This window comes from Zootoca vivipara, chromosome 7, assembly GCF_965207765.1.
Source record: "Zootoca vivipara chromosome 7, rZooViv2.hap1.1, whole genome shotgun sequence".
NCBI classification, from domain to species: domain Eukaryota; kingdom Metazoa; phylum Chordata; class Lepidosauria; order Squamata; family Lacertidae; genus Zootoca; species Zootoca vivipara.
In genome coordinates this window covers 87,275,554-87,287,932 of record NC_142590.1, presented here as the reverse complement: position 1 = coordinate 87,287,932, position 12,379 = coordinate 87,275,554, and the positions used below count along the sequence as shown (strand labels likewise).

The window sequence follows — 12,379 nt, the reverse complement described above, 5'->3', positions numbered from 1 at the left end:
GCATAATTTAAGACACATCTATTCTGGAATAGATTATCAAAGTGTGGAACATACCAGTAATTGGGGTGGAGGAAACAGAACAGATTTGAGAGATGGGAGACCACCCATAGAGTGTTTAGAAAGTGAGGAATGGAGTACCGGGGGGTGGGGTGCAAAGGGAAGGGGAAATGTCCCAAATCAAATGAGATGTCTGCATTTCAGATGATTTATTTACTTTCCCTACACTCATTCTGATGTGGTTCAGGAGAGGGCCCCATTCTTCCAGGGAGGCTTTGGGGAGGGGGCAGGGGGAGAAAGGGTGGAAAACATTCTTTCTGTGAACTCCTTTCATTCACTTATGGATTCATACTGATTAGTTCACCTTTATGTGGGAGGAATCCTCCCAGAAGGCAAAAGTAGATTCCGCATCCCCACTGGCCTTGCTCATAGAAGTTGTCACTGTGTTAGAACTTAACATTACCCTTCTTAGTCAAGTAGACTAAGTAGTCAAGTAGACTTGGCTATTTCTAAGAAAACAAAAACCCAAGTTCTACAAATCTTTTTAGAATGTACATCCAAACATACATGCAGAAAAGTAAGAAAAACACCTATAGATCGCAAAATGCAGACAGTCTTTAGCACATGAACACATATGAAAAAGATAGAAACAGGTGAAAAATGGAAGGGCAAACCACCATTAAGAAAAGCAATTCTTTAAAATATATCTGAACTTTGTCAAAGTGCATGTAAGACAGCTTGGTTTTTAGCATTGTTGTGTCAAAATCTTGCCAGTGATAAAGTGGTTAAATATTTTTTCTTTTCTCTTTTAATTTCTTGTGCTGTTGTTCAGGTAGTTGAAGAGCCTGAAGCAGCCAGTTGCATTGGCCCAGGGTGTTCTAATGTCGCTCAGTCAGGTTCTGTGTACTGTGGACATGAATGCATTCTCAAACATGCTGCAGCCACCATGAAGTTTCTAAGTGAAGGTAAAGAGCAAAAGCCAAAAGAGAAGACCAAACCAAAAGTTGAACGAGCTGTTGCCGTAAAACCTCAGCCTATGGTAAGTCTGAATTGTTTTTGAAGCAAATAGCCCTTACCAAACCACACACAGAGAGATCTTGGAGAGACAGACATTTTGTAAAATAGAAAAAAATGCATTTGCATGGTAAAAGATCCAGATTTTTCATGAAGTTATTTTGTGTGCTCCCTTGATGAGATCTCATCAGTCTATCTAACTAAGAACATAATATCTTTGCTGGATCAGAACAAATGCCTATCTAGTCCACCATCCTGTTCCCTCTGTGGCTTATGAGAAATGCACAAGCAGGGCATTTCCACTGTTGTGTACCTTAGTGGTATGGTAACTAATTTTCTTCCTGTTGTATATAACTATTGATAACCTTATACAGTGGTACCTCGCAAGATGAAATTAATTCGTTCCACGAGTCATTTAGTATTGCGAAAATTTCGTCTTGCGAAGCGCTGTTTCCCATAGGAATGCATTGAAATTTAATTAATGTGTTCCTATGGGCAAAAAAAGAGATCTCCAATGAAATGACTCCATAGCAAAGCAGCTTAAGGCGCAATCCAGTGCTCACAAACCCTGACTCACCCGCCAAGCCCAGGAGCAGCCACAGCAGCCACATTGCCCCCAAGCACCACGACCGCTCTGGAGGTTTTAAGGCTATGGGGAGGGGGAAGCAGGAGGAGGGCCAGGGAGAGGCTCCTTCCCTCCTTCCCCAGCAGTCGGACTCTTGTGCCCAACCAGACAGACAGCCTCTCCCGTTCGCGTGCAGCTTTCTCGTGTACCCAGCCAAGAAGGGGCTCCACTCCCTCGGGGTTCTGCACGGCGGCTTAAGGCAAGAGTGAGGGGGGATCCGGCTGCTGGTCGGCTGCCAGCGGCTGTTTCGGTGTGGTGCCACCAATCGCCATGTCCCTGTGGAAGCCGGGCGATGGCGGCGGAAGCGCGAGGCGGGCGGGCTCCCCGGAGGAGGTTCGGTCTCCTTGATGGGCCATCCCTGGACTTTCTCCTCCTCGTGGCACCCCTGCCCTGCTTCGTCTTGCAAAGTTTTCTATACCACGGCCATAGAAAACTTTGTCTTGTGAGTCTGCAAAAAAAAAGCAACATGTTTTCGTCTTGCGAGTTTTTCATTGCGCGAGGCGTTCGTCTAGCGAGGTACCACTGTACTCAAGGAATTTAACTAATCCCCATTTAAAGCAGTCTATGTTGGTTATTGTCATACTTTGATGAGTTTATACTGTGTGAAGAAGTATTTCCTTTTGTGTGTCCTGAATCTTCTATCCATTTAGCTAATTTGAATGATCACAACTTCTGGTGTTGTAGGAAGGGGTGGGGGATTGCATTTCCCATCCTAAATCCCACCACCACCATTGATGTGAGAACAGCATTATATATACAGTGGTGCCTCGCAAGACGAATTTAATTCGTTCCAGGACTCAATTCGTCCTACGAAAGATTTGTCTTGCGAGTCGCGTTTTCCCATAGGAATGCATTAAAACTTAATCATTGAAACTTCGCAAGAGAAAGCGGCGGCCATAGAACACCTCGCCATCTTGCGAGTCCCTCGCGCAACGCAAAACTCTTTCGTCTTGTGAGTTTTTCATTGCGCGAGGCATTCGTCTAGCGAGGTACCACTGTATGTCTGCTTTACAGAATCATTAAAAGAACTGCTGTCTCTCCCAAGAATATGCTGTTTTATAGCACTAGTTACAAAGCAACTACAAAGATTGTTAGCCACATTAAGACCAGAAGGTATCAAAAAAAGCAAAACTCCAAACCAGTAACATTCCTTGAAAAAGACATTTGATACATTTCTGGCACACACAGGTTCACAATTGAAGATTAGTGCCCCATTTGATCTCATTACGCTGATACAGTTCTCATAATAGCCTCATACAGAGGTTCTTGCTTGTAAAATAATAATAATAATAATAATAATTAATAATAATAATAATAATAATAATAATAATTTATTATTTATACCCCGCCCATCTGGCCGGGTCTCCCCAGCCACTCTGGGCGGCTTCCAACAGAAAAATAAATCACAATAATCTATTAAACATTAAAAGCCTCCCTGAACAGGGCTGCCTTCAGATGTCTCCTAAAAGTCTGGTAGTTGTTTTCCTTTTTGACATCTGTTGGGAGGGCGTTCCACAGGGCAGGCGCCACCACCGAGAAGGCCTTCTGCCTAAAAACATACTTGAGAACAGGGATCAGCACACTAAGCTGTGCCTCACTGTTGCACACCAACTCATGGAGGGCAACGATCTACATGTTTAATGGTCATAGGAATAGCAGAACAATTTATTGCAGAATAGAGAATGATTTTGAAAACATTTGCCCTGTGTAGTCACTTGATCATGAGTGCATTAAACTGAATCTCTTCCCTGTCCCCTGCAGTCATCCACCAATTCAGGGAGTGGAAACCGCTGAAGTGGGGAACTTCCTGTACTCATGGAGGCTCCCCAAACAAATTATATCCACAGTTAGGCGCAGGTTGTTCTTTGTTTCAGATCCTTTGCACCCATGTTAATCCATGGGTTGGCTGAACATCAGCTACAAACAGGTGCTCAGCCACCCTATATGATCTGCATTCACTTTGCTATAGTTGTGTATTGTGCATACTATTGATCCCAAGCCATGGTTATAGTTTCTTGAGGTGGCATGCAGAGAAATATAATACGGAATTTTGTTGTATGAGATGTTTGTAAGTTCTCTAATACATAATGAACTGACCTCTACTCCTGTGTTATTATGACTGTATTATTGTAATACTTAGTGATTAAGGTTCTGCTGGTTACACAGGCCGGTATCAAACCTCTCTCCACACAGAAGAGACCAGCTCCTGAAAAAAGAGAGATTATCATGAAGAAAACTGTGGCAGCACCCGTAAAGACCGAAGTAAATACTCAGACAGTTACTAAAGAGCCAGCTTCAGAAAGCAGCACACCATCCTGGGCAAGCGATCATAATTATAATGCAGTAAAGCCAGAAAAGACTCCTGCCATTTCATCATCACTGTTGTTCAAATGTATGTATTTCACAGGGATATACCTCTGCAATCATTACACTTTCCTTGAGTACCTTTCAACTTTTGACCCTGTTAAATTAGAAAGGGGTTTTAATTACGGTCTTTCCCCATCTTCAAAGATTTGCACACATACCTCTCAGGGAGAGTTTCAAGGCTCATATATAGAAACGACAGCTTGGGGGTTTCCCTCAGGTTGTATAAAATGGCGTATACTTGCAGGTTAACAAACCTATTATTTTTCATAGATGATAGGTATGTTCTAATAGAAGGTAGGTAATGGTAAACATTTATTTGTTTCCTAAGTTTATATAATGTACAGAGTAACTGTTTTGTTCACTTTCATTTAAGTCCCTATCTGCCTTTGCATTATGACTTGGGAATGTCAGGTCTACATGGTTTCTGAATGATTCAAATGGATAATTTACATGCATACACAACCACACAACTTTTAGGTATTAATTTTGGGAGGGGCTGATCCTCCTTCCAAGAACGTGACTTACGTGAAATCATGTCCAGGCCCATCTTAAACCATAGGGATTTTTATCTATGAAAGTTATGTGTCAGAGGCTTTCATCAAGGTAGAACAATAGGAAGAGAGTTCTCACCTTGAATGTCACAACTTGAAAGTATTTGAAAAACATTTTTGGCAACATTTAGCTTATAAAGGTAAGTAAGCTAGCACTTTGCAATGTAAAAATTATTGTTCTCTTAGGCCTGTTTTACTTCATTTAAACAGTGTTGCAGTTTTTTTTTAATTGCATGGCAAAAGGTAAAGGACTTAATGCGCAAATGTGTCAGACATATTTGTAATCCCCGATATAAGGCTCTGCATCAGTAACAGTAGAAAAAGACAAAACTCTTAGGTCTGCTACTAAGATAACAGTCTCTAAATGTTTGCTTGATTACCACTGGAAGATGGCTTTGGTGAAACCCTGAAAGAGTGGAGTTCCAGGGCTTGAGGAGAAGCCACCTTTCGTTTTGGCCTGCTTTCATTTTGGGGGGTTTGACCCATAAAGTAATGCCTTTTGCTTGTCAGTGGCAGCCAAGAGCAGGAGGACTTTGTATCTAAGGCATGTAGGATCCAAACACCTTTATTTAAAACCTCCCATAGGTTTGTTTCTCCTTTCACTTTCATTAACCCAGCCCAGCCTTTCAACGAAATCTACGAAGCTTTCCAGTCCGCCTGCCTGAACATAGCCCTATGAGTCACTTCTGGCACAACAGTCTGAAGGAGCCAGTTATCTTCCAGCTTACTAAAGCTTCCTTACCTAGTCACTCCAAGGCTACTTTGCCAGGCAAGTGACTATTGAGAAGCCTAATCTTAGCAATGTCTATATCAATTAACTGGTACATTATCAAAATGTGAGCATTTTTGTGAAATCCCATAACTCGCAGGGAAATTTAGAGTTGGAACTATCTTTTTTTGTTGCTGTTATGCTTGAAAATGGACATATTCGTTTAGTTTGCATTTAGTGAAGAGCTTTCACCATCTCTAGAAGGTGCTCCCACTTCAAGGTAAGTTCTATGAATGTCTTCGAGTTATTTGTATCACTGCTAAACTACCAAATATAAATTCATTCATTGAAACGACTCCTTTCTCCTTCAGTGGTGGAGGTTATCCAGGAGTGGTTACTCCTCCCCCTTTCTTGGGAGGCAGTGTTATACAAGATTTTTATCTGTAGACTGATTAGTCCTGCCACTCTGTGGGGTTGGGCATGTACAGAAGTCTTATTGATCATCACCTGATGGAGTAGATCTGGATCTCACGTACATTACATGAAACTTCATTCATCTCCTTTCTGATCTCTGAAAAACACACTAATATGGCAGAGAGCAGTAAGCTCTACAGCATTAGAGACATGGCACCCTACTGTGCTCCATCTACTCTTGCATGTCTTTGCACTCCTCAGACGTATCTAAAGTAACATGGCGCCTCTCTGCTCTGTACCTAAGGAGGGTACTTATGACCCCATGCTGATTGGATGCTCGCTGCACTGTAGTGCCTGGTTGTGAGTGTTCATTTTCCTGAAAAATGACCCTAAAAACCTCATCACACTCTTAAATAAGATGTTAGTAAAGGGAACTTCTTAGTTAACTGCACTTGTTTTCTTTTATAATAGCCATACGTTACTCTAGAGCAGAGGTTCCCAAACTAGTCTGCAGGCTTCATTCAAGTGGTCCATGACATTTCTCCAACAATACAGTCTAGCACAGTGCATCACAGTCACTACAACAAACAAGAAAAATCATTAAGTAGTTCTCCAAGACCCTCAGTAATTTTCAGGTGGTTTGTGTCTGTGGGGGGGGGGGGAGGAATTTGGGGAAATGTTGCTCTAGAGCAGGCATGTCAAACCTGCGGCCCTCCAGATGTTTTGGACTACAATTCCCATCTTCCCCAATCACTGGTCCTGCTAGCTAGGGATCATGGGAGTTGTAGGCCAAAACATCTGGAGGGCCGCAGGTTTGACATGCCTGCTCTAGAGTAATTTTGTACAGTTAGGTCCTTTTCAGAGTTCTGCTCAATACTGCACCCAGCACCTTGTGGGACCCTACTACACATTAAGCAAACACATGATACTGCTGTTCTGAGGAACTTCAGATGGAAAGAATGAAGGAGATTCCATGCATATTGCTCTGGGCAAAACAATAACACTGTAGGGAGGAAAAGGATTCCCTAATGTGCCAGTATACCATGTAGGCTGATAGTGGACTGTGGGGAGGCGAGGGAGTAGCTTCAGTATTATATATCCTATTACTGTGACGGGTATCTTACTATAACATCAAATGTCCCTTACCCATGATTATATTTTAAAAAATAAAACAAATATGCTCGTAGGGAGAGGGTTGGGAATTAGCAGATCAAGTTCTCAATTTGGACTTATAGTCCATGGCTATTGAGTCACTATCTTGAATTCAATGAAACTGTTCTAGTACTGAGGAAAGGAAGCAATGTTCTGTACCCTAACATTCCTATCACACCTTTGTCACTGTTTACAGGTACTCAGCCACTGGAAGAAAAATTTCTGTTACTCAGAAAAAGAGTGGGGTTTTCTTTCAGTCTTATTAGAGAAATTTATTGTGGGCTACCCCATTTTACCCTGACAACAGCCTTGTAAGGCAAGTCAGGCTGAGAGATAGTGACTTCCTGGTGAATGTTCTAATTGAACAAGGTTTTGAACCTGAGTTCCCCACATTAGATTCAAAAAGTTCTGCTATTTGACTATGCTTGAATTTATTTGTTTCTTAACAGCAAACAATATACAATCATACCCTGCTTTATGAGAGTAGGATGGAAAGGAGAATTTCAGATTACTTAAACATGCTTTTCAGTACACAACTTCAACATTAAACACACAGCTATAAAACCAAATCTGTTTTGCCATAATTATGTATATGTGTCTATTGCAATAGCATTTTTGATGTATTTTAATGCAGGTCAGTAGGGAATTCACTTACTCTGTCATTCTGAAAGTATGATGGTGTCATACATTGTCATGCAGTCTTGAGATGGCTGCAGGACAAATGTAGTCACAAACAAAGAATGTGGAATTAAAATCCAAATAATGGGACAGAGTATTTCAAGTGCTGGTAAGAAACTTATTACAAAACCAATCCAGAAATCTGATGGATGAACCTTCTGCCACCTACTGGGCAGGAGAGAGATAAAGTTTCTTAATTTTTGTTATCCTCAGTTGATTCTAACTGTCTAGAATTAGAACATTGATGATAGGATTTAAAACTAACATCTCATTTCAACATACCATCTGCTTTTCCTTTGCAGTTGAGAAAAACGAAATTGATAGATTTACTGGCCACAATGAAAGCTTTAATGTACTTCTGACTTCAAAAATTTCCTTGTAGCTTTTATTTCTCTCTGTAAAAACTAGAATATTGAGAGTCACTGGGGGATGAAAATGTTTTGACAGTGGAAAGCTGTGAAAGAAAAAGCAGCAACAATGAAATTAGGGGAAGTATATATGACAAGCCCTTATAAAAATAACTTATTACTAACACACCACCTATCTGACTGGGTTGCACCAGCCACTCTGGGTGGCTGGGTCCATAAGCAAAAGAGGAATTCAAAAAGAAATTCTAGCAATGAAAGGGTTAAATTACAGTAGTATATAGTTACTGGTCCTGCTTTAAGCTACTTTTTTCTAATAAGAAGTCAGGACTAGTCTTTAATGGAAAGGAAGGGCTGAGAGGAGTATTTAAGTTAGTTTTAAAGTGCTAGGATGCTTTAACATCACATTGATCTATACTGAGGTCAAGAGTAGTGTCAGAGTGCTGTTGTAAACTCCATTAATCAATTAAAAGTGTTTAAATAGAAGTAATTAGCATTCTGGTGAGAAGAGGAAGGGGCTGGCAACATCTCAAAATTGCAGCCAAGATATTCTAAACGTATGTGGAGAAATCATTAAGAACTCTCGCGACTTAACAGTAGAGGAAGCATATCACTAATTTTTCTTCAAGAACAGCAGAACACCTTGAAGTTCAATGTTTTCTCATTGTAGAGCTTTTTCAGATGAGAATTGTTGAAAACCAGAGGGTAGTATTTATGGGAATAGAAAGACTACGAGTACTCTAAAAATCCAGCCTTGTTAATTAGTGACTGATCTGCAAAAAATACTTACTCATGAGAGGGTTTCCTTTTATGAGTAAAAAGGCTAGTAAAAGTGTAGGAGGCTGACAGAGGAGATATTTGTTGACAGCCTTCCAACACTGACAGCCTGGTTGATTTATATGCTAGGTGCACAAGAAGGGACTGCCTCCTGTGTAAGCAATAAAAAGGCCTGCTCTCTGGGTATTCTGCTGCACGTTTGTGCTGGCAAAGGAGGAAGGGGCTTTCCTTTTCCCACAGCCAGGGTAGAAGCTAATAAATTGCAACAAATTGGTCTTGAGGGAATTTTGTGCCCTTGCCTATCTGGTATTCGTGATCGCCAGAGGCGCCAGACAAGTGCTTAAATATGAGTGTTCTAATCACTTGAGCATTTGTTCTGATCAGAGCAAGTCATATTTTGTGCCCTATTGTGCCATATTGTGCCCTAGAGCATTTGCGAAATGTTCCATCCTGGGTAGGTGTAAGACGCTACATACTAGCCTGGAATTAAAAAGATGATTATATAGAAGTAAGGGTAGTGTGCAGAATCGGGGCAAGTTTGGGGCTGTCATGTGTCTACCTCTTCAATTCTTTCTTGGTTAATCAAATATAAAGGGAATGTAAGGCTCCTTCCTACTATATATGTTTTGTGTTTTTAATCATCATTACCTTAAACTGGCTGAGTAACTAATTGGAACTCTTCCTCCTCCCCTCCAAATAAAAGGGGTTCTCCGTGCTGATGTCTCATACTTCCAGTATTACAGACAAAGGAGCAGATCTGGACTGCTGCGTGGCTTCTGCCTGTGCCTGAAAGCAGTGAATGGGAGCTGAAGATGCCCTCCGTGGAGCTACATCTTCAAGATCTATGCAAGAAGACTTAAGCGGTGGGCTGCACCACATATTGCAGGGGAGGTGTATAAGCTGCAGAAACATCCACTTACCTGAGTTGGGTTTGGGAGTGTGTGGAGATTTTTCTTGTCCCACAGGCCAACTGGTGAGACTCTAGATGTCCAAGGAAGGCATGCTAGACCTTGCCATGATAGGTTTCCATAAACCTTCAGCACCAGGGCTTGCCAGTTCAATGTCCCATTTGCAATTGGTGCCACCTTGGATGATTCAGAGGAAGAAAACCGTCCTGAAAAGCGGCTATCCTTCCCTGCCTATAGTAGATCACTACTGATAAGGCTGTTTAAAGTTCATCACACAGCACGTCACAATTGCCCAGCTAAGTTGAAAACAGGTTCATCACTAATCATTTCTAAAAGGCTATATCAAACACACATGAAGCAATGCCTTATATTTATTTTCTGTACAGCACTGTGTATAGACAGCATTCATTTTCCTTCAGTTTCCCTTTTGTAAGGCTGGAGAAAGCTAATTCACCCATATCTAGAATATGATCATGGTTGAAATGCAGAGAAGCTGCCTTAATCAAGTTCTACAAGTTCGAAAGCTGATTGTAGGCAGCAGCAAACAGTTGCAGTTTACATTTGTTCCAAGTGGGGAGTAGTACAACTGAAAATAGATTGAACCAACAAGCAGTCATGGGTGACTTGAATTGGGGAAATGCTCATAGACTTGTCTAACTATTACGAGGAAATCCTGACACAGATGAACAGCCTGTTCTAACACTTGGAGTCCAGAATCTGGGTTTAAAGCAAGCATTGCTTTCAAGCCTGATTTGATGACCCTTGAGAGGGGTGGGCAATGCAGCGTGTTTTGAGATTGGGGGAGGGGGGTAGATGCACTTTGGGATGCGGGTGGCGCTGTGGGTTCAACCACAGAGCCTAGGGCTTGCCGCTCAGAAGGTCGGCGGTTCGAATCCCCACGACGGGGTGAGGTCTCATTGCTCGGTCCCAGCTCCTGCCAACCTAGCAGTTCGAAAGCATGTCAAAGTGCAAGTAGATAAATGGGTACAGCTACAGCGGGAAGGTAAACAGCGCTGTGGATTAAACCACAGAGCCTAGGGCTTGCCGATCAGAAGGCCGGCGGTTCGAATCCCCACGATGGGGTGAGCTCCCGTTGCTCGGTCCCAGCTCCTGCCAACCTAGCAGTTTGAAAGCACGTCAAAGTGCAAGTAGATAAATAGGTACCGCTACAAGCGGGAAGGTAAACAGCGTTTCCAAGCACTGCTCTGGTTCGCCAGAAGCGGCTTAGTCATGCTGGCCACATGACGTGGAAGCTGAACGCCAGCTCCCTCGGCCAATAACGCGAGACGAGCGCCGCATGCCCAGAGTCGGTCATGACTGGACCTAATGGTCAGGGGTCCCTTTAGATGCACTTTAGAAGGTGCTTAGTGGGTCCAGAAGGAGAACCAGGAACAAAAAATAATTGATACATAATGCGGGTGGCACTGTGGTCTAAACCACTGAGCCCTAGGGCTTGCCGATCGGAAGGTCAGCGGTTCGAATCCCCGCAACAGGGTGAGCTCCCGTTGCTCAGTCCCAGCTCCTGCCAACTTAGCAGTTCAAAAGCACATCAAAGTGCAAGTAGATAAATAGGTACCACTCTGGCGGGAAGGTAAACGGCGTTTCCATATGCTGCTCTGGTTTCACCAGAAGCGGCTTAGTCATGCTAGCCACATGACCGGAAAAACTGCGGACAAACGTCTGCTCCCTCAGCCAGTAAGGCGAGATGAGCGCTGCAACCCCAGAGTCGTTTGTGACTGGACTTAACGGTCAGGGGTCCCTTTACCTTTACAGATTTAAATGCATAACAGGAACTATCTTCCTCCAATCGCAGACAGGAGGATTTGAGGCAGATTTTGGTGACACATCTAGGAACCAAAGATTCAGGGCTACATTAGGATGCTTGAGTGTCTTTCAAGCATGGCTCTACGAGCTGCTGATGCTCTGAAGTGTTGTGTTCATCTCCCAACAGTGAACATGCAGAGGCAACACTTGAGTTACAGTTTGTGGTAAGTAATATTGTGGAATGGCTGCAGCACCTGCTTATCTTTGCCATTTATACTATCCTTCAATATTATGGAAGTGCTTGGAATGGGTTTTGCTTTTGGGGGGTTTAAAATACCCCTCTTACAAGCCTTCACACCCATCTTTTGCACTGTGAATGGGGGCTTGGGTGGTTCTTTATTTACCTGGGGATTGGTCATTCCTACAAGAACATTCCACTTCCATTGTCTTAAGAGGACTGGATGTTCTCTGTTAAAGAGAACATTACACACTCCATAGCACAATTCTGCAATAGGGCTGCATTTAAATATTGTCAGTGTATAATAAAAAGGGAAATACAATAAATACTGGAATTGATTAGGCATATGTGATTAGCAGCATATGAAAATTACCTCAAGTTTGGCCCACTGATAAGACAGTTACTAAGATCTTGAACACACTCTAATAGCTGTGTCAGCAGTTGTGAATTACTAGCTTAGCCTTCTATTTCAGTTTCCCTGTTCAGCAAAGGGGAAACGTAGTAAATTCAGTAAAAAGCCACCTTGGCTTTAGGGGAGTTGGAATGAGAGCAAACTTTTCCGCATTCTGACCATCTGGTTTCTTGAGACCAATAAGGCCTGCAGAAGTTCCTATCTAGTTTTAGCCTTGCACAAATCAGCAACCCAAGAACAGCACGCAAGATTCTCGTAACCCACTCGCTGGGAATCATTAAATTGCAAACTGTGCCACACTCAGACTTGGCAGAAACTGCTTTCTCAGAAATCTGCAATAAAATGTATTTGGGTGTTTTGTACATTTTAGCTACAGCAAACAAAACTAGCACAATCCATGTACTCAAT

At 42.4% G+C, this 12,379-nt stretch overlaps 1 protein-coding gene across 6 annotated transcripts in view; it reads left to right on the top strand.

The window, feature by feature from the left end:
- DIDO1 (death inducer-obliterator 1) overlaps positions 1–12,379 on the top strand; it is a 71,079-nt gene that overhangs the window by 25,862 nt on the left and 32,838 nt on the right. For 4 of the 6 annotated variants that reach the window (XM_035121389.3, XM_088674724.1, XM_035121388.3 and 1 more), the window contains 2 exons: positions 830–1,036; positions 3,803–4,028. In XM_035121389.3, coding sequence (XP_034977280.3) covers positions 830–1,036; positions 3,803–4,028 — 433 coding nt within the window. The remainder of the gene's footprint in view (positions 1–829; positions 1,037–3,802; positions 4,029–12,379) is intronic. The other 2 variants (XM_088674723.1, XM_035121387.3) reach the window with 1 other exon arrangement.